This window comes from Meles meles, chromosome 2 (genome assembly GCF_922984935.1).
Source record: "Meles meles chromosome 2, mMelMel3.1 paternal haplotype, whole genome shotgun sequence".
In the NCBI taxonomy this organism is placed as follows: Eukaryota; Metazoa; Chordata; class Mammalia; order Carnivora; family Mustelidae; genus Meles; species Meles meles.
Window position 1 is genome coordinate 186,856,654 of NC_060067.1, and position 23,228 is coordinate 186,879,881.

The window sequence follows — 23,228 nt, forward strand, 5'->3', positions numbered from 1 at the left end:
GATGCCTGGGTGGCTCAGTCAGTTAAGCCTCTGCCTTCGCTCTGGTCATGATCCCAGTGTCCCAGGATGGAGCCCTGCATCAGGCTCCTTGCTCAGCAGGGAGCCTGCTTTTCCCTCTGCCTGCCATTCCCACTGCTTGTGTCCTGCCCCCTGCCCCCCCTTGAAGTAAGAAAGAGAGAGAGAGAAATTAATTAATTTCTTCAGGGGACCTCAATCTTTTCTCTTAAGGTCTTCAAATGATTGAATGAAGGTGGCCCACACTGTGGAAGGTAATTTCCTTTATTCAGTGTCTGTTGGTTTAAATATTAATCACATCTAAAAAATACCTTCACAGCAACATCTAGACTGAGACTAAACAAAACAACTGGCCACCACAGCCTACTCAGGTTGAAACAAAATTCGTAATCAAACCCTGAATTTAAAATTGAGTTTTTTCCTCTGGAAATCTACTAAGAAGATATGTGTTGATCTCTTACATCAGTTCTCAACAGAAGGTTACTATTTCTTATATACTTATAACTTATTATAAGTCAATCAATCAGAACTACAGATAGCAACTTAACTACAGTACATCCTTATGCATCTGCTAGATAAAAAAATCACTTACCACACTCTAAACACCTAGCCAGGTGTTTACCAAAATCCAATATCCCACCAATAATCCCTACCAATAATCCCTACCAATAATCCCACCCAAATTAAGTTTATTTATACACCAGTATGATTGTTTAGGATGCTATCAAATCTATTCTCTAAAAACAGCTTTAAAAATATTAGAGCAGATTTAGTCTTATGGATTTAAATTCAATCTTGATTTATTTTTTTTTATTTTTATTTTTATTTATTTTTTTAAAGATTTTACTCATTTATTTGACAGAGAGATCAGAAGTAGGCAGAGAGGCAGGCAGAGAGAGAGAGAGAGAGAGAGAGGGAAGCAGGCTCCCTGCTGAGCAGAGAGCCCCATGCGGGACTCGATCCCAGGACCCTGAGATCATGACCTGAGCCGAAGGCAGCAGCTTAACCCACTGAGCCACCCAGGTGCCCCTCAATCTTGATTTAAGGGGATCATCTCAAAGATCATTCTAGTCTTATATTTTTAGGACTGATTTTTTAAAATTTGGCTTTGGTGATTATACATTAAGAGTTGGTTGTCAAAAATGTTATCTGTTGATAAAAAGCAGTCCAGCAAACTGCTGGTACCTTAAATCTTGTTCAACTTTGAGTCATGAGTACATCCAAAATCCAAAACTTCAGATACAAAAATATGCCCTCATAGTAGGAAAAAAAGTACTTTCCCCCCTTAAATTAGCAAAGAACAGTTATATAATTGTTGCTAGAACAATGTGGTTTTTAGGTACTTTCATTGCAAATGTGTTTGCTGTGATCCTTCTATTTCTTAATCTGAATTTTCTTTTTTCTTGCCTTTAAATTCAAACACTCTTTTCCCGGAGGAATAACTTACCTACACTGCATATACACAATAACTTTTCTATATAAATCCACAACACTATTTCCAAATTCAGTTTGACACAGATGCATCTCAGCTCCCTATATGCAGTCTGATGATGAAGAATGCCAAGAATAAAAATTTGGTTCTAATGAATGAATTTGTAAGGACAACTTTATAGCCAACCTCTGGTTTTTGTTTTTTTGTTTTGTTTTGTTTTGTTTTTGGCTTATCTTTAATTCATTTACTGAAAAACAATCACTAACTACACTACGCTGGGGCTCCTGGGTGGCTCAGTGAGTTAAGCCTCTGCCTTCAGCTCAGGTCATGGTCTTGGGGTCCTGGGATTGAGCCCTGCTTTGGGCTCTCTGCTCAGCAGGAATCCCACTTCTCCCTCTCTCTCTGCCTGCTGCTCTGCCTACTTGTGATCTCTCTCTCTCTCTGACAAAATGAATAAATAAAATATTTTTTAAAAAACTACACTACGCTTGGGGCGCCTGGGTGGCTCAGTGGGTTAAAGCCTCTGCCTTCGGCTCAGGTCATGGTCCCAGGGTCCTGGGATCGAGCCCCATATCAGGCTCTCTGCTCTACAGGAAGCCTGCTTCCTCCTCTCTCTCTGCCTATCTCCTCTGCCTACTTGTAATCTCTGTCTGTCAAATAAATAAATAAAAATCTTAAAAAAAAACTACACTATGCTTCTATCATTGAGGATAATATGGCAAATATGATTTCATCCCTCTGCTCAAAAAGCTTAAAGCTGGGGCACCTGGGTGGCTCAGTGGGTTAAGCCTCTGCCTTTGGCTCAGGTCATGATCTCAGGGTCCTAGGATCGAGCCCTGCATCGGACCCTCTGCTCCACAGGGAGCCTGCTTCCTCCTCTCTCTCTGCCTGCCTCTCTGCCTAGTTGTGATTTCTCTCTGTCAAATAAATAAAATGTTTAAAAAAAAAAAAAGCTTATGAGATCATCTTAATTCAAAGTTAAAATGAACAAAAAACAAGAACATGGTTATTAAGACATTTTTTTAAAATATTTTATTTATTTTATTTGACAGAGAGAGCGGTCACAAGTAGGCAGAGAGGCGGGCAGAGAGAGAGGGAGAAACAGGCTCCCCACTGAGCAGAGAGCCCAATGCGGAGCTCGATCCCAGGACCCTGAGATCATGACCTGAGCCGAAGGCAGAGGCCTAAACCACTGAGCCACCCAGGCGCCCCTTATTAAGGCATTCTTAATTACGCAACTGAAGCAGTTCAAAGTCATAAAATTAAAACAAAAATAGTCGTAGCAGAGCAAATATGTTTTAGTATCTCCCATCCTAACAAAGTCTCTCCTTTGACCTCGTGTCTGGCTCCTATCCCACTTTTCTGGCCTTTTCACAGGAAAACTGATTTTAACAATCTTCCAAATGCACTGTCTCTACCTTCTCCAGCTTCCTCTTACTCCACTCAACAACTCTAGCTGGACTTTCACCCCTGATCCCACTGGTATCTTTCCCCTTAAGGTCCCCAAAGACCACCCTTACTGCTCATTCTCCATACTCAATTACTCTAACAGAATTAATGATGCTCTTTTTTGTGTGTGTGTTCTTTAATTTTTTTTAATTTTTAAATTTTTTTATAAACATATAATGTATTTTTATCCCCAGGGGTACAGGTCTGTGAATCGCCAGCACTCACAGCACTCACCATAGCACATATCCTCCCCAGTGTCCACAACCCCACCACCCTCTCCCTAACCCCCTTCCCCCAGCAACCCTCAGTTTGTTTTGTGACATTAAGAGTCACTTAAGGTTTGTCTCCCTCCCGATCCCATCTTGTTTCATTTATTCTTTTCCTACCCTCCAACCCACTATGTTGCATCTCCAGTTCCTCATATCAGGGAAATCATATGATAGTTGTCTTTCTCCGATTGACTTATTTCGCCAAGCATAATACCCTCTAGTTCCATCCATGTCATCCCAAATGGATGGAATACTATGTAGCCATCAAAAGAAATGAAATCTTGCCATTTGCAATGATGCTCTTTTTGAAACAGTTTGTCGAACTGACAGGGAATTCTCTGACTAAACTGGCCAATGGGACCACTTTGAAGTAGGATCCTTTGTCCTTTAGCTGCTTTCCAGGAAGCTGTGGCTCATTTTTCAGGTATTACAGATCAAAATTTGGGTCATAGGAGGTACATGACAGGTCATTTCCGTAAATACTAGTGACTCTGCTGCCAGACCATTTTAATGAGAGACTCAAGAAAATATACTACTCAGATCAATATTTCCAGTTGAATCCTAAGTGTATTCTTTTCCTCCTAAGAAACGTTTTTAATTAACTTTCCTTATAACAGATCGACTATATTTTTACATCTATATCAAACTGTGTTTTCTTTCATTATTCTCATATGTCATTGTAATTTTATTGACAACTGTAGTCCCTCCCTTCTTCACAAACCTCATCTCATGACACTCCCCTTCCTGTCAATATGCTTTAGCCACTCCAGGCTGCTTTGTTTCTTTCTTCCTTTTTTTTTTTTTTTTTTTTTAAAAAGATTTATTAGTTATTTGAGAGAGAGAGCATACTGGGGTTGGGGGAGCAGCAGAGGGAGAGAATTTTCATGTAGACTCCCTGCTGAACTTGAGACCTGATTTGAGGATCCATCCCATGACTCTGAGATCATGACCTGAGCCCAAACCAAGAGTCAGATGCTTCACCAATGGAGCCACACAGGCGACCCCAGGCTCTCTTGCTTCATGAACATGCTAACATTGTCCCCTGTCTAGATCCTCTGCACTTGCTTTTAACTGGGTGGTAGAGAGACCTGGACTCTGGTCCAATCCTCCCAATATGTGTGACCTTGATCATGACATTCAGCTGTTCTGTACTTTGATTTTATTGTTTAAACAAAAATGTGTACTTTATCTTGACAGTTCCTCTGGCTCTAAAATTATCCTCAGTGCTACTCTGATGTATTATGAAAAATCATTCACTTTTACAAACGAAGGACAAAAGTCACCTTCCAATTTATCAGTGGGCTTACAGGAATAGTTTGGTCAAGGACAGAGTGGTAGTTTCTGAACAGAAACACAGAGTAAGGGTAGGGCTTCATAATGAAGAACTTCCCAACACATGGCTTCCAACTGGAATCCAGGCTAACATCCCAATAGCCCTAACCATAAACATCATGCCAGGCAGGCTATGTTCCTCACTGGATCCTCATAAAACTGGGTCCTTAAAAACTCATTTTATAATAAGAAAGCCATGATCTCTTTGAAAATTTAAACCGATAGCATCATCATCACACACACACACACACGCACACACACACACAACAACCACAAACAACAACAACAAAAAAAAACCCTTCCCATGGGTTTGCACTGATTTTAAAATAAAGTCCAATCTCTTCACTTCGATCTCCACGGTTGAACAGGATCTGGCTCCTATTTACCTCTCCAAGATCACTTCTCATCACTCGTCCTCTTGCTCCCTAAGCTGCAAAGAGGCTGGCCTTCTGTTTCTAGAACAACGAAACCTCAGTGTCTTTATGCTGTCTGAAAAGCTCTTCCCCAGCTCCATTCTTGGCTAGCTCCTTATCATCCTTCAAGCTGTAATTTCAATGTCAGTTTTGCACAGAGGCTCTCAGGTCCAGTCTGCCCCTGCTATCATTATGATATACTATGTCTTTCTTAGCACTTAGCACAATCTGCAATTATTTTCATTTGTTTCTTTTCTGTGTCCCTTCCTGAAGTTTGAATATCCTGGCTCTGCTGGGATTGAGGTTTTTTCTTGGCCAAGTTACTTAGCCTCTGTGAGCCTTATCACAATATTTATCCCAGTGGGCTGTTTTGTTAATCAAACTAGGTAAGGTAAGTAAAAGCACCTAGAATAGAACCTGGCACTAAATATTAGGGGCTCAGTAAATGTTAGCTGAATATGGAACATATATATGACAAAAGAGGAAAGTGTTAGGAGTTCCCCAAAGTTTGGTGTTAACTGTGTTATAAACAATCTGGAGAAAGCAGTATATGGTGCATTTTTAGCTTGCAGGAATGCTATGATTTTCTGGAGAGTGCAATGAGAAATTGGGGGAAATAAACTGCTGGAAGACTTCTGAGTGTGAATAAGCAAAATTTAAAAAAATGCAGGTGAATTACAATGTGGGCAATTAATATGTTTATAATATAAACATATTATAAACATATATGTTTATAATATAAACAAGTGATTTCTTTTTTAACTATATTTTCTTTCCCTACCCCTTCCAGAGCTCCTTTCCTTTTAATTTCTCCCCACCTCCCCATGGCCGGTCAAGATTCTGATAGAGCCTGGCATGTACCAGATTCTCGGCATGAGGAGCTGTGTCATTGTGGGGAAAAGTCAGACTTCCCAGGTGCTTTGATGCATTCCTCCTGCTTCCAACCCAGAATTTATATCTAACAAACTAACCTGAGCTAAACTATGTGCTAGAAATTAACAAATAACCATGCAAGATGGTTGAGGAATCCCTGGAGAACTTTTCCTGAAGAATGGCACAATGCAACCTCAAAGACAAAAATGAACCACAGTAAGTCAGACAGTTGTAACCAAGATACAGGAAGTCTCTTATATAAAACTAGGTTATGGTCCAAAAGATTATGCAAGGCATTTGTCATCTGGGCGCTCGGACCTCCCTGCTGGCCAAGGAAAGCTTTTCTGATGCATAACCCACCTGAAACAATATTGCAAAATTATAAATTAACAGTGTTACACAAATTAGCTATTCTGTGAAGGCAAGGCTTTTGAGTTTGCAATATCCATACTCCTCTCCTCTCTTCAGCAGGCATTCACACCTGTTTTTGGCCATGACCCCCTGGATCAGTCAGCTTGGGAAAGCATCACACTGAGTGCCTTCGACACCAGACAGCCTGTTTCTCAGTTCTGGAGACTAGAAGTCCACAGTCAAGGTGTTGGAAGCATGGATCCCTTCACAGGCCTCTTTCTCTGGCTTGTAGATGACCGTCTTCTCCCTGTATTTCACATCTTTTTATCTCTGAACACGTCTGTCTACATCCACATTTCCTTCCTCTATAAGGACATCAGTCAATGTAGATAAGGACCCACCCTAATTAACTTCATTATCTTACTTAAAAATTTCTTTAAAGGTTCTATCTCCAACTAGAGTCACATTCTGAAGTCCTACAGGTGAGGATTTCAAGCTATGGATTTAGGGGAGACACAATACAGCCCATAATGCTCTCCAGAATAAGACTGGAGCTTGAGCAGGATGAAGACCAGTGGCAGTGAGAGGGCATCTGCAGGGCTGGGGGTGGGGCAGGAGTCAGATTTCAGGGGATGAGAAAAAACTAAAGGAAGGGATAGTCTCACAGTTTCTTGCATGCTTACTATAGGTCGGAAATTGTGCTAAATTTTTTTCCATGCTTCTCTCATTGAAACCTTACAGCAATCTGCGAGGGAGGTATTATAGTTTTAAAAGTTAGGAAGACAGTCTTACAGAGATAAAGTAACTATTCTAATGTTACTCAAGTCATAACATATGGAGCTAGGATCTAAATATAAGTCTGCCTGACTCCAAAATTCTTTCAAGGATTCCACGTGGCCTCCCGGGCTCTGCCTGCACCCCGTGGGATTCTCTGTCCCGGCAGCCATTTCTTCTCTGTTGCTCTCAAGCCCTCCTGGCCTGTTTAATACTACGCTACCCGCCCCATGACTTCTGATTCAGGATACACTGGAGAGCAGGGTTTAAAATGTCCTCTTTGTCACCTCTCCTCCAGGAACTAAATTAAACATAACCTAGAAACAGAACATTCTACAAACTTTGGACACAAATTATTAAAATATTTGGTCATATTGGGGCACCTGGCTGGCTTAGGCCGTTATATGCCCAACTCTTGATTTTGTCTCAGGTCATGATCTCAGGTCCCTGGGTCGAGCCCTGAGTTGGGCTCTGTGCTCAGCTGGGAGTGGGCTTGAGATTCTCTGACTCCTTCCCCTTCTGCCCCTCCCCTATTCCCATGCTGGTGTGTGCACGCGCTCTCTCTCTCATTCTTTCTCTTAAATAAATAAATCTTTTTTTTAAGATTTTATTTATTTGTCAGAGAGAGAGACAGAGAGAGAAAGATCACAAATAGGCAGAGGCAGAGGGAGAAGCAGTCTCCCCGCCAAGCAAGGAGCCCGATATGGGGCTCGATCCCAGGACTCTAGGATCATGACCTGAGCCGAAGGCAGCCACTTAACCAACTGAGCCACCCAGGCATCCCAAATAAATAAATCTTTAAAAAAAAAATCTGGCCATATTTCAGGGCAGTACGTAGAGCTGGGCTTTCCTGAGTTCTCAATTCAGTAACTGGGGAAGGAACAGAGCTTTGGGTTCCTGAGACAAGAGGGAGATGGGGATACAGGAAAGATCAGTAGGAGACGGGCCAGGGGTTTGCTGACCTCCCTCCTCAGCAGTAGAGGGAAAGAAAGATCATTCTTGAGATCTGCACTGTGCAGTGTACACACTCCTAAGGTATATATCACACTTGTAGAAACTGGCAATGAAGAGAGATGGAACATCCATCCATCCTGAAATGGTAATCTGAGGCTCTTACACTTAATAACATTCTTTTAGCAACTTGACCAAATCATTGTTCCAAACATCTAGGAAGCTCTACTCTACAGAAACAGATAGTTTCTGTAAACTCCAACTTCTGGAGTATAAAATCCAACTTCTCCAACTGAAAGCTACAGAACATAAACTTAAATCATTAAGAATGTATAGGTCTTTCAATATATCAGCTTTGAATAGGAGACAAAAATTGTGTCCCATGAGTACGGCCCGCAAAAACTCACTGCCACTTTTCCCCTGGCAAAGGGAAAGGCAATTCCTGAATCATTGACTGTACTAGGCAGTGCAGTTAAATAAGGAAATCTGATCTCAGGGTTGGTCTCTTGATCTTAGTGTCCTCATTTCAAAGCTTACTCAATGGAATCCTATAATCCCCCTGTCTCAAATTAAAATAGAAGAGATTCCCGCTGCCAGCAAGTTGTGCAGGTTTCAGGGCAGATAACTTTATTCATCCCATTAGACAGAACTGTCTGGGTCCTCCTTCTTCCACACACGGCCATAATCTACTCCAATACCTACAGTGCCTGGAGCTTTCCAACTGCCTATCTTTCCAATTCCAGGTACCCTTCTTTGGCTTGTGCCTGGCAGGCATGACCAACTCCTCTGAACCATGCAAGTCTGTAGTGAACCCTACATCCCAGCAAAGTTCTACCTGGTTCCCACATGATGGCTATCCACTGTGAGGGACAAGATCAAACAGGGATTTTAGATCCTGGAAACAGTTCCCTCATTAGGACCAAAGTTTTAGAGTCGGAAGGGCCTTAATGATTATACAATCATCTCTCTTATAGTTGTATGTACATATTTCTTCATTGGTAGCCAACAAAAATGCTGCTTGTATTTTGCTTATTTTAGCATTTAAAAATATGTATATGATAAGATGGAAAATTTTTTTGTAGTATATTTTTCAGCCTCATTAGATCGATCTCATTATCTGGTATACTCAGAATTATCACAGAGGACAATACCGAAGAGTGCTTTCTTTTCATTACCGAACACTGGCTGTCTGATTAAATAGAAAAATTAATGCTTCTTATTTGCTTCTCCAAGGAAACGACAACCGTTGAAACCTCCCTGGCTCGCGGCTACGTGTCAAGTACTATCTGACCAGAGTACATATTACAAAGCACATCTAACACACTTAAAAAATAAACCAATGTTTCTAGGTCTGTGCATATTATTTGGCAGTTATGTAGAACCCCAGAGGAAGGAACTGTATAAAGCTGTCATTCCAACCTTTGTGTCTATGATGTTCATCAGACTAGGATTTACAGCAGCCTTCCTGAAGGGATAAGCCACAAGATTTAAAACATTAGCACCAGCAATAATTACTGCAGTGTTGCACTGGGTCACAATATCTATTAACACATGCGAGGGTACCAAACTGGGTATCATCCTTCAGTACTGAGTCACTGCAAAGCCCTATTTTCTTTGTAACTTAACCGTCATGTATTCATGGAATAAACGCACACACACAAACTTCCTTCGATCTCAGCTTGAACGAGGGTCTCCTTCTCACGTGCAACAGTCAGACCCTTGCCCTATGCTGCATGTCCCACAGAGCTCACAGTCTACCTGACAGTAACGGCGGGAATGTATGTTCAGTGCTACAAATTTGGTATAATCTGATATAAGCATACACTGGCAGCCCACACACAGATGAAAAACGCACACTGCCTCTGCCGTGTGATACAGTATATTACAAGAGTGCAGTATTATACAAATACCACCTAATTATACGGTAGATGTATTCATTAATGTAAGTGGGAAGTTCCAGAATTTGTGTGCAGAGTTGAGTAAGAGAGTCATCAATATTTGGACTGGGTCTCTTCCTCTGCTCATTGTATGAGCTGCTTCGTGTTTCCTGCCTGGCTCTCTCCCCAGTTGTACGTACTGATTTTTGCTTCTGTTTGTAAACCATTTTCATTTACCCTAGCTCTGCAGACAATCGAACACCTTGCTATTCGTGTGTGAATCGTGCAGTCCCGTACTGTGGATGGGGACCCAGTTCACGATGAATAGCACAGGTTACTGATGCAGCCACAGAACCGAGTAAAGTTACCCCCACTTTTCCCCACTAGCTCAGCTACCAAGTGTGTGTGCCTCCTATACTTGTGAACATGTTGCTCTTTAAAAGGATACAATGTCTGCCAGTGAGCAGAGGTGCTCTGGTTACTCAGGAACTGTTGAATTTTAGACTATGTACAATAGGCCAGCAACTCTTAACATTTCTGCCTTGGGGATACTTGATGGCTAGCATTTCATGAGGGACACACTCCCCAGTAATGAAGCCTGCCTTATGGGCAAAATGGGATTATTCATGATTCCCAGACCACCACATTTCTGCTGCACCATTAAAGGACAAGGTAGTTAAAAATTGCTACAGTGACATTGGGATGGACCTCCTAGATACCTCTGGAGACCTTCAAATTTGGATGTTTACAAGGGCATATCCAGGCTTCTCTGGAATCACACTTTCTACAAAAATCAAGGTTCCAGGTGGTGGGTAATGGGGAGCGCACGTTTTGCATGGAGCACTGGGTGTTGTGCAAAAACAATGAATACTGTTAGGCTGAAAAAATAAATAAAATGGAAAAAAAAAAGACAAGAAAAAAAAATCAAGGTTCCAGGAAAACTGTATGGTGATCCTTAAAAAAAAAAAAAATTGAACCTAGAATTACCATATAATCCAACATCACCCTTCTGTGCACATACCTATAAGAACTGATCTCAGGGACCTGAACAGGTATCTATTTGCGCAACCATGTTCGAAGCAACATTAAAGGTGGAAACGACCAGGGCACCTGGGTAGCTCAGTGGGTTAAAGCCTCAGGGTCCTGGGATCAAGCCCTGCATCTGGCTCTCTGCTCAGCAGGGAGTCTGCTTCCCCCTTCTCTCTCTCTCTGCCTACTTGTGATCTCTCTATCAAATAAAATAAAATCTTTTGAAAAAAATGTAGATGCCTGGCTAGGCTTTTCCACTGAAGTGCTTCATTCATGAGCCTTCCCAGCTTCTCAATGCCTGAGATTCAAAAGAATGGCCAAGCAAAATGACAAATTCCATTCCTTCTTGACCTTTTCAGTCAATAGGAATTAGAAGAAACTGGGAATGTAAATGCAAGGACGTCAAGGGTCTTGGATATCCACTTCATACATATATCTGTCTTGGATTGATAGCCTTTACTCAAAGTTAAATTATGTTCAGCATGCTCTATTTGAGAAAGGTCAGGGCAAGGAAAGGGGGAGCTGAAAACATTTTAGAAAACCTTTTTTTTTAATCTAAAAGGGATTAAAAAATGTCTGTGCTTCACAGGGAGATTTCAGTTATCTGAAAACTATTAAAACAGGGTTTGAGTACTTTGCACAGATGTATTTCACTTATTTTTAGTGATTATTTTTATATTGGTGCTAATATTTAATATATTCTAAATTATTTTTAATTGCTCCTTTAAATTTTCAAAGGGATTCTACAATTAGTTTTATCTAAATCTTTATTATAGGTGATTATATCTCAATGCCCAGAAAGGGGAAAAAAAGGGAAAAAAAAAAGGCATCTGCTTGTTGTATTTGTGTATTAGTTTACTAGGGATGCCATAACAAAGTGCTGCTGAGTGCAGGACCTTAACAAGGAAAAATCTATTTTCTCATGTTCTGGAAGCTAGAAATCTGAAGTCAAGATGTTAGCAGGTTTGTTTTTTTCTGAAGTCTCTCTTCCTGGCTTATGGATGGCCATCTTCCCCCTGTGTCTTCACATGACCTTTCCTCTCTGCCTGCGTCCAAACTTCCTACAATCGTATGGTGTTAGAAAGTATCCTAATGACTTAGTTGTAACTTAACTAGGCTCTATCTCCAAACACAGCCACCTTCCGAGTTACTGGGAGTTAAGGTTTCAACATGAATTTTGGGGCGGGGGGGGGGGGGGGGATTCAGCCCATAACCTGAAACCATAAAAAATATTACAAACGTATTTATGAATACCTGAGTGATCAAATAATAAAAAAGGTAAAATAGATAATGCTCTAACAAAGGATTCATTTTCTTTTTAAGATTTTATTATCTTAAAGATGACAGAGAGAGAGAGATTGAAAGAGGGAACACAATCAGGGGGAGTGGGAGAGACAGAAGCAGGCTTCCCACTGAGCAGGGAGCACCATGCAGGGCTCAATCCCAAGGTCCTAGGATCATGACCTGAGCTGAAGGCAACGCTTAACGACTAAGTCACCCAGGCTCACCAGGATTCACGTTCTTTGATGCTTAAACTGTCTACTGGGCTCACAAAAGGCCCAAACAAGTTCAGCTGGTATTCCTTCATATAAGAAAAAGGAAATATTACATGCGATGTGCTGTCCTCTTGTCTCAGGACTACAATGTTAATTAGACATCGTTACCATTCTCATGAAATTTTCTGTAGATTATCTTCGTATAATGAGAAAGTTACGCTTGCCTAATAGAGTAAAGCCCTTTTTAATTTGGATTGAATGATTTCAGATTTCCCAGCAATCTGCACACTGGTATACATGTTTCTTCTTGATAAACCTTTTCCGCTTGGGGTCTCAGAGTGTGGTCAGTAATAAAATCAAAATAAAAGTTCAATATCCACATCACTAAATTCTCAGGCCTTATTTAATTGGACATATGAGTGTATCTGCTGATTCCTGCCCTCCTCCTTGAGCCATCTTCCTCCTCGGGCCTCAGGACACCACATTCTCAATTTTCTTCCATTTTGTTCTGGTACCCCTCATCTCCTGAACAGTCTCACTGTCTTGTCTCTGCTCACTTTCCATGTATTCCTTTGGTGGGACAAATGTAACAAGCATTAATTCTTTAAATCCAGTTTTATGCTGAAGACTCCCAAACGTATTCCTCCAGTCCTGACTTTTTTCCCAAATGCCAAGGTTATAAATACAACTGCTCACTCAGCATGTCTATTTCAACGTCAACATACCCATGACAGATCTAAGGTCACCTCCTTCTACCTGCAGCTTTTCCATCTTGGCTGATCGCCATCCTTCCGGGTGTTTAGCTTAAAATACTGGAATCATTTCTACTTTTTTTCCTTTTCTTCACAACTCACATATGTCTGTCTGGAAATTCTGTGGTCTCTCAGAATGCATCCAGAATCCTCACTTTCACTGCCCCCATCCTGGTGTGAGATACCACTTTTCTCGCGTGGATTGATGAAGTAGCCTACATTACTCAGCAGTAAGTACCATCTTTGTAAACATAAGCCACAGCATGTCCCTCTACTACTCAATATCCTGCAGCAGGTCCTCCTCTCTCCGAGCACAGCCACAATTTTCACAGGGGCCTTTGAGGCCCAATATAATCTCCATCTTTACCACATCCCTGTGACCTTGTCACCTACTTCCCTTGCCCTTATTGGCTCCACTGCAGACAAAATGATTTCCTTATTCCTCCTCCAACATGCGTGCAGACTCCGGCCTCAGGAGTCTTCCTTTTAGAAGGACTTAAGATGGACCTGAGATGCATTTCTTCCCTGCATCAGCAATGGTTAACCCCCTCAGCATCCTTGGTCAGATTCCAGGAGCACCCCTGTTGAAAATGCAAACATTCCACTGCCATTCCCAACCCTTTCTGCCTTGCTTTTGGTCACGGCTCTTACAAGTTATAAAAGCTACTTACCTATGTTTCTTACCTGTTCTCCCCAGCCCTGCAACTAGAATGTAAACTCTAAGAGGAGTTAATATTCTTAGTGAATGAATACATTAAAAGAGTATTAAATAAATTATGGATGGTTGAAATGCACTCAATTCTTGGATTTTGTAAATATTTGTTAAAATGTGAGTTATGGGGGGGGGCATAATGAATCCCTACACTTTACCCTCCTCCAACTGACGTCTTGCTTTCAGTTGTTAGCTCGAGTTTGTTCTAGTCCTGGAATGGGCTGCATTTCATTACAAATATGCTATGATCAAAACCCCGACTAAGTCCAACTGCTCTCGGTGCTTCAACCCCTTCACATTAACTGACCTCCCTGGAGATGTCCTGGAGAATCACCAGTCATATCCCGTCAAGTACATAATTCTCTGACTTCCTTTCTTCCTAAAACATGTCACGTGGAGTTGCTGACTTAGAAATAACTTCGATCACAGATTAGCCCCTGCAATTGACAGCAGGTTTATGACTTTAAGTTTGGGGCTTATGACTGAAATCTCTTTCATTCCCTATAAGTGGTATCAGGTGTCTCTCATGAGAGCTTGACATCAGCTGTGTTGGAACAGACTGCCCTTCCCACTTGTCCCCTCAATGTGAATAACATGTAGTATAGAGACGATATTTTAAGTCCCACCGTGTTTCAGATCCCTACAAATTTGGTGAAAAGCCACATCTCACATTGAGCTACCTGCCACTTTGAGATGACCCTTGGGCCCCCAGAAGCATCAGGGACAGATTCCTGTCTGAGTTTTAAGACCTCATTCTCAACATAACCTTCAAATAGGGTGAAAATCCAGTTTTCACAGAATGCAATTAACACAGAGACAGAAACTTGATTTTATATCTATATAAGAAAATTATAACCATGACGAAGCATTTTAGTTCTCTAAATTTCACAGAATTATAAGCAAATAAATCTGTAAAGTTCTTGGAAATACAGGAGCTGCTTTTTTTTTTTAAACAAGGATTATATCTATTATGATCACAAAGATAACTACCTTGAAATGACTGTGTTCTTGGGATATTGGTTTTGAAGGAATTTTTTAAAAGGTTTTTTTGTTTTTTGGTGTTTATTTTGCTGATGCACTCCTTTGCATCATTCTGCTCCTCCAAGGTGGCAATGCTGGCAAATAAATCCGAAGAGGTCAAACTAAGTACAAGAGGAACGCTTCACTTACGTTTCATGAGAGGAGAAATTTTGGGATACCAGGGAGAAACACTGGCAACGAAATAAAACTCAATCATCTATAAAAGCACTTCTCCTTCATTTGCATTTTAAAAATGTAATCGACAACATATCTAAAAGGAACTGCTGTCAAGTACGCATTTTAGAGTGCAGACAAGTGCTGAGACGATCAAAGCAGCACATATTTTTGCCTCCCAAATAAAAATGGGTTTTGTAACATTTCTGGCACTAATATTTCTAATTGAATTTAAAAGTCGCAGTCAGATGAAAAGTCAAATTAGGAAAAATGCTACACATATGTTTCAAAATGTGACAGAATTTTGGAAAGGAAAAATTTCCAGCAATCATAGCTCGTTACTTTATTGCTACCATATGCTTCTTAGGAAATCAGGTCACCTACCTCCTCCCTGCTGCCCTCGCCCCACCCCATGCCCTGCAATTTCCACCCTTTTGCACTCTCAGCATTTGACTGAGGTTAAAAAATGAAGACATTACAATAAAATTACCCTAAAGGGAATTAAAAGATATCTCAACAATTTTCTAACAGACTATGAAAGAAATTCAATTACGTTCTACTTTTATTATTAGTTCCCTGTGGTATCTCTAAATAGTAATATAAAATCACATGGTTCCACATCATATTAAGACTGTCTTTCTAAATGATCTTATTGTCTTCCTAAGGATCCATGCCATGTTCTAATCTATCATTTTGCAAGCTAGAAACTGTATTTCTACAGTTATGACAAACTGTGCTGGAGTCACAGGGGACTCACAAACTCACCCTTCCTAGAGAAAAGAAGGCTGAGAGATGTGATACAACCATCAAAATATAAGAAATTGGCCACATAAACTAAAAAAAATGTAAGTCAAGGGTCCTTTTTTTTGAGATGAAAAAGCACAAATTTTCCACCAAGATGAAAAATAAAAACAAACAAAAACATTAATGAGAATCCTCAACCATGCTAATCTGTGGGATGTGTGTGTGTGTGTGTGTGTGTGTGTGTGTGTTTTGTCTTCCTGGCACTTCTTCCTACCATGGAAGCCAAAAAGATCAAACACCTGTTCTTGCTGAACCCTGTTGCCCGGGACATGGGCACAACAATGTCAGCTCAGCCAGCTGATAATCCTGGAATCATCTTTACAAAGTCACAGAGAGGAGCGCTCTGGGATGGCCAGACACCAGAGCAGCGGCTCTTGCGAAAGACCGTTCCTCTGGTATAATGTCAGCTTTACCTCATTCACCTCCTCTTGGCCTCTGCTTATTTTCTAAGCTCTGTTTTCTAGTCTTTCTGTAGATTCCATGAGTTGTTTTCAGGAAGTTCGCTGCTTCCTCAATTTCACCCATCAGATCACAGGCCATGAGCTGGGAGCAGAGTAAAAGCTGTCCAGGCATCGGGTACAAAAGGAGGGAGCAGAACAACCAGCTAGTTCGTAGCAGGAGCAAAAATTGCTGGTTGTAATCTTACTCTGAGATATTTACATGTGGTATGATTTATAACATAATTAGAAATTCATTACTCCTGAAGTGCTCTCCATCAGCTTTTTTTTTTTTAACCTACTTCATTGATTATTCTTTTATGCCGGTCCAGCAACCAATTCACAGGCTCCTAGGAGGGGGTATTTTGTTTTCCATTTAGGCTTTCCAGCCTCTGTGCTGTGGGAGTGGCATTCTGAAAGGAAACAACCTCCTCTCCTTATGCCAAAGGCAGAGAGAAGGTTTCAAGGTTTTTCCCCCCCACCTCTCTGGAGGTAATTTTTTTCCTAGCTAATAGGAAAAGATCTCCATTAAGTTTTCCTCTAAATCACCTCTGTAGAGGAAAGTGCCTGGCACAAAACAGGATTCAATAAATGCTTTTGAATGAACCTTCCTCAAACCCTTCTGAAGCTGACTTCTTTCTAACCTTGTGGAAATGCACCATCTCTAGAGACAATTAATTATCGTGATTTAAGAAACCATCCCTTTGGTTTCTGTTTAATTACTGGAAACACTGGAGCCCATATTTAATCTAATGGCATGGATGACATTCTCAGTACGCGTTTGAAACGAAGCTTTCTATAACGAGCCTTAGTTTAAATTGAGTTTTTACTACAGGATTCTGTTCTTTTACTTATTCACATTATCCGATGGCATGTCCTTACATTAAAAATGGATTGAGTAAGACTTGCCGAAAATCACAATGAGATCAATTCATTCAATAATTACGGAGCTCCTCTGCATGCTAAGAACTGTGATGATTGTTTGTTGTCTCTAGTCTACAAGATATGTTATCTCTAATAGGATGTAATAGCAAACGGTAATGCTGCATTGTCCAATACATCAAAAGAAAAAGAATTCTCTGACACACTAAATGGAACCAAGAAAGCATTAAGCAGAGTCTTCTCTCCTGCTTTCTCAGGGACCATTTATATTAAAGTCAAATGGCAGGCAGCACAGATCAAAAAGCATATCCTATCCTATACATTTGAGTTAGATTTGATGAAATGTTGAGTTTTTATCCCTCTTTCATATAATTTAAAATCTTCAAAATATTTGAGAATGTCAAAAAGTCCAGAACTGATATATTTTGCATCATTATTTTCAATAAGAAATGGTTTCTTAGTCATTTAGGCATTAAACATTTTTATCAGTTTTCTATGTATGTACCTTCTATGTCATTTAACATTATTTTAATTAAATGGATAGTAACACTTGTATTCCTAAGATCATCTGTCCGCAGTTTTTTCAAAAGAAGCTTCGATTTCCTGGAAATTTTTTTAAATGACAGTTTACCAATAACAAGAACACACTTCCATCTCTGTCTACTTCAAATTCCATTCGTGATGGAAGTTAATTTAGATCCCTGTTCAGTCTCCATCCTTGAACCTTCAATGACCTTGAATTAATGGTGGATCATTGCTTAACAGTGGCCTAGTATGAGATGTTACATATTCTATCCTGATATTTGTTTAAAAGAAGGAAAACATAACGGTATCTCTCCCAAATTGATCTCAAAGTACATACACTAGCTCCTTTAGTTCTTGAACATCTTCAAAAATCACTGTGTAATATAAGAGGCGGCAATCATTTCTGAGGATTTTTTATTAATAAAGATTTGCAAACCTGTGCGTATACACCCAATATTCTAAGGGGCTCACTTCTTAACATACTCCTGAGTCAGCAATCTACTGCCTAAGGGCCAAGTCAGGCCTGCCCACTATTTTTGTAAATAAACTTTCTTTGGAACCCCGTCACGCCCACCTGTTAAGGCACTATCACTGCTTTTTTGCTACAGCAGCAAAGTTGAGTGCTTGTAACTATGTGGCCCAGACTGTAAATCACTCTAAAACTCTGAAATCATTTTGTAAAGGCTGTTGCCTCACTTTCGGTGCTGTGTCAACTCGTATTCAGCAACAACAAAATTTAAGAGACTTGCTAAATAATCCCAGTGTTCTAGAGAAATCTGGGGGGAGGACGCTGAAGGGAAAGGGGGACAGACGTTTAACATTCGTCCCACAGCAGCTGAAGTCATGGCTTTGCTGGCTAATTTGGAGAACCGACACAGAGCTTGACCATTTACCTTCCTCTACAAAGGCGGGAGGGGGTTGGCCTAGATAATCCCTAAGCTTGTCAAGCTTCATGGTTGCTTCAAACGACTTAAGTAAAGCCACAAGCAAACTCAGAACCATGTGAGCACACAACTGGAGAGTAACTGTTTCATGGCACCTGCTTAAAGTGAAGGCGGAGAAGTAATATGGTTTGGAGCCACAGAAGCCAAAATAGTAAAATGAGGCTATGTGGAGATTTCTTGTACTGCTCTTGAAACTTTTAAATTTGAAATAACAAAATAAAATGGTAGAAAAATAGTTAAAACAACTTTGAATATTAGCACTTAAAAGGGAAAACTTGTTACTTCTTCAACAAACAAAGTTAACAAGGTAACTGCCATTAATGAGTTTGTAAAACCTATAAACCATGTTTAATATGTCCACTGAACCAACCACAGCTGAGACTGCAGACTGGCCTTATTCCAATTCAGCATCCCAAAGCACCACCTTACGAATTTTACCCTTTGAACTTATCTATTCAAATTAACTAAAGGGGTGAAAAGACAGATGAGACACAAAAGATGCTAGGTGGAGAGAGCAAGAGGAGAGAGAGGGAAGGCAGGAAGGACAAATAATATGAATTTAAAAATCCTAGTTAATCAACAATCTATATTATGTTCTGACTGTTCACAAGCATTAGCAGAACTCTTTCATATTTTCTTTGGTAGACTGGGAAGAAACTTAACCAAAACTCTTGACTCTCATACAACGTATGTATATCCCATATATTTTTATATACACATATTCCAAGAAGAGATATGACTTTATAATTTCATAAAATACAACCACTAAGCAAACATCATGCTAACTGAAAAAGTGCCTAGAGAGCCACACACATTCACATTGTTAAATATAGAAACTAACTGTAATGAGAATCATTATCTCCAGTTTCCAAGGATACCGGGATAAGCACTACTCCTAAATTGCAGTTCATTCAGCAAAGGGCACAAAGTAATTTATATGCAGGGTCATCCTCAGCTGACAGCAGATGTAAAAGGAGGACTAGGGTAAATCGCCCTGTTTATTTTATTCTATTACCTATTTCAGTTTCCAATTACCACCACCCTCTGGTCCCAACCCTGGCCAATGTTTTATAGGTGAAATTTGGAAAATCTGATTGTAAATAGCAACTTCTAACAAAAAAGGAATCCACAAAGGGCAGGGCAGTCTGAGATGTGATTAATGCTGCGGGGGTGGGGGGGGGGAGTGGGGGGGTGGCTAGTCGTGGGGGAGGAGGTAGGGAAGGTTGGCATTCCCATTTGCTTTGTTTATGACAAGTCGAGGAGGCTGGTTTTGTGTATCTGTCCTACTAGCCGCCATCTTTTCCAGGGCTTATAAAGGAACTGTACAGTTAATTTCAACTTCCTACTCAACCAAGGCTATCTATCCACATTATTAGAGCTTCCCACCCCTAAACCGCCACAGTTTCTAGAATGAAATTTATTTTCAATTTGTTCTGTTTTCTAGACTCTACAATCTAGACTTTCACATGATTACTATTTGTTTCTACAGTAATAAAAATATAAAAACTACTTTCTGACAAACTCAGAGATATTGCCTCTGCATCTTCTGTTTTTTTCAGGACCATTTCTCGATTGCTTTCAACATGACAGGCATCTTACCAGGCCAGGCAGGCAGTGACGAGAGGTGATACAAGACTTCACTTTTCATTTATTTATTTTTTTAAAGGACTTTATCTATTTATTTGAAAGACAGAATGAGAGGAGAGCATGAGAGGGGAGAGGTCAGAGGGAGAAGCAGACCCTCTGCCGAGCAGGGAGCCCCATGCAGGACTAGATCCTGGGACTCTAGGATCATGACCTGAGCCAAAGGCAGTTGCTTAACCAACAGAGCCACCCAGGTGCCCCAAGACTTCACTTTTGATCAGCAGGCAAATAATAACGGGCCAAGTCACTTAGGTAGTTTAAAAAGAGTCAAATTTTCACTTACTAAAATGGGGATATAAATTTCATGGACACATGAGATTTACCTTAAATTTCCAGGATGTATATATAAAAATATGACCCCAAGATAACTATGATTTTCTATTTATTCTTTCCCTATGACCTATCTATCCATTACAGTAAGACCTCCCACGTCTCACGTTAGCCAGGACAGAGGGAGTTGCAAGGAAAGAAAAGCTCTGCCTGCCTTCATATGCTTCCTACTGATAGACATGAAACAGTGTATCAGGCCAAGCTTCTTAGCTTAATGTGATAATATAGGAAAATAAATGCCTTCCCGGACTTCCCTCTTTTGTACTAGTTACAATAATTGAAACTGTTCACTGCAATGCAATGAAGGTTTCTAGTAGTTATGTAACCTATATAGCATATCTCAATAAGACAAGCTGTTTTTATAATAACAATTCACACAGAAATTAAACCATGTTCCTGAAAACCTTTTTTCTATACATTTGGATGACTTGAATATAACATATTTAGATATTGCATCTTGACAATTTTAGTGCAACCCAACCCTTTTCAAAAACAGATTCACTTCTTTTGTCCTGAAATCATGTCTAAATTCAATAATACTATCACACTTAAAGACTATATCTTAGTCTCAATTCTTTTGAAAGTTATGTCAGTAATTACTTGGAGGTATTATTGTGATACCTGTTTCTTACAAGGAGCAACATTTGGAGGTAAGACAGTTTCAGACAAGATTCTATGTATGAGTCCTGAAGTTCTGAAATTTTTTAGTTGATAAGGTTCAACTAAACAGGCCACTGTTTAAGCTCTGTCTTTGTTCCACCCAGAACTGGTGCTGGGTACGGCAAAAGCATAGACACCTTCTCAGGCGAAACACCAGACACAAAAAGCAATCAGAAGTCACTGGCAGAAAGGTCATCTTCTGTTTTAATACGGTTTCTGATAGCACAGGTCAGCTTTCACAAACTTCTGAAGGTAGAAGCCTGCTTACATTCAGGAACAGAACTGTATTCCCTATTGTGCATACTGAACTTTTATTTTCTTCTTCTTCTATCTTTAGCATTGACAGTACCCTACCCACCAATTCAGGAGCCTAAAACTTGGACTTGAGCCACTTGGCTCTCTGGATGAAAAACAAACAAAACAAAACAAAACCAAACAACACCCCCCCACCTCGTATAGTCACTTTTTTCCCCCTCTAGTATTGCAACGTCTAAATGATAGTCCTGCGTATTGCATATGTCTTTGAAAAGACTTTCTAATAGCTCACCCACCTTCACCTCTTTTTAACTAGAAAGTGTACAACTGGCAATCCCCAGATCATCAAGGCAGAAACGCCCCACAGCGCTGTCACAAATTTTCAAGAAGTGGATTAAGGACAACCATCAAAAGATGGCTCTGACACCGAAGGCCGAGGCCACCATCCCCCGCGCGGGTCTGGCGCAGCTCGAATCCTGGGCCCAGCCTGGAACCCTCCAGCTTCCACCGCAGCCTCCCCGGGCCTCACTTCTCCGCGGAGGCTGCAGGCGGCGGACACCGTAGTTCTCGCAGGTGCGGTCCAGCCGAGGTAGGGGGTGTGGCTGGGGTGGCGGTGGAAAGCGGAAGGCGGAGGGGCGGCTCGGCTGCGTACTCGATGGAGTAGAGGTGACACCGTAACCCGAGTTGTAAGGGGGAGGCAAGGGAGTGTGAGTGGAGGGAGGCTGCCCGGAGGCTGTTCTCGGCCGCGGCGGCAGCGGACGCGAAGCCAGCTGGCAGCACGGGGGGCGCAGGAGGGTCTCCGGGGTGGGGAGGGTGGAAGCGCCGCTGGTGCGGCGGGCGCTCCGCGTCCCGGGACTGTCGAGGTGGCTGCGTAGAGGGCGGGGGGCGAGCGGAGAGGCTGCTGACAGGTGCATATCCTCCCTCCAGGGGCCGGCGGGGGTCGGTGGCGGGCGCGGCGCGCACTCACCTATGCACAGCTGGATGGCGTAGGCGTAGTAGGACCAGCCGAGCAGAAGGCTGATGAACACCACCGGGATCCAGTAGAGCACCCGCCGGCACCGCCGCCTGACGCTGCCCGGGCCCGAGGGCGCCATCTTCCAGCCGCATCCACCTGCCCAGCTCCTCCGTCGCCGCCGCCCGCGGGCCTGGCTCCGGGGCGGGCTGGCCGCGCCCCGCGCCCCAGGCGGGACAGACCCGGGGGCGGCGGCCGGTTGCGCTGCGGCCACTGCCGCCGCCGTGGCGCTAACTCCCCATCCCGCAGCCCCAAGCCAGCGCCGCGGACTCCCCGCTCCTCAGCCCGGTGGAGTCGGCGGCAGCGATAGGAGGGCGAGGAGGAGGAGGAGGAGGAGGAGGAGGAAGAGGGGAAGGTGGGGGAGGAGGACGAGGAGGGGGAGGATCGAGAGGAGGAGGCTGGAGCCTCCGCCCCGCCCCCGCCCGTCCCCGCCCCTCCGGCCGCCGGCCGCCTCCACCCGCGCGGCACGCTGCGCCCCCGGGCGGGCTTTGTGGGCACTCCGGGCGTCTGCCCTGCACCCCGGGACCCCTGCTGACCCCGCGCCCCCTCGCCGCTGGGCATCTCAGGGGCGCCCGAGGTGGGAATGAAGGTGCCCACCTTGGCCCTTCCGCCTCCCCGTTGGAAGCGGGACTCGGGGTAAAGTGGAGGAGGCGGGCGCGGCGGCTCGGGTCGGTGGCGCTCGCTCCGGGCGTCGGGCGGGGGCGAGGGCGCCCCCCACGCACACACCAAGCCCTCGCGATCGCCCGCAACTCGGAGCCGTCCCGGAGCGGCGGCGGCCGCACTTCGCGCCGAGGCGCACGCGGGGGAGGGGAGGGA

At 42.4% G+C, this 23,228-nt stretch overlaps 1 protein-coding gene across 1 annotated transcript in view; it reads right to left on the bottom strand.

The window, feature by feature from the left end:
- ZDHHC2 (zinc finger DHHC-type palmitoyltransferase 2) overlaps positions 1 to 22,726 on the bottom strand; it is a 73,551-nt gene extending 50,825 nt beyond the window's left edge. Inside the window, exon 1 of the mRNA XM_045993491.1 lies at positions 22,368 to 22,726. Coding sequence (XP_045849447.1) covers positions 22,368 to 22,494 — 127 coding nt within the window. The 5' untranslated portion in view covers positions 22,495 to 22,726. The remainder of the gene's footprint in view (positions 1 to 22,367) is intronic.
- Positions 22,727 to 23,228: the final 502 nt, after the last annotated feature.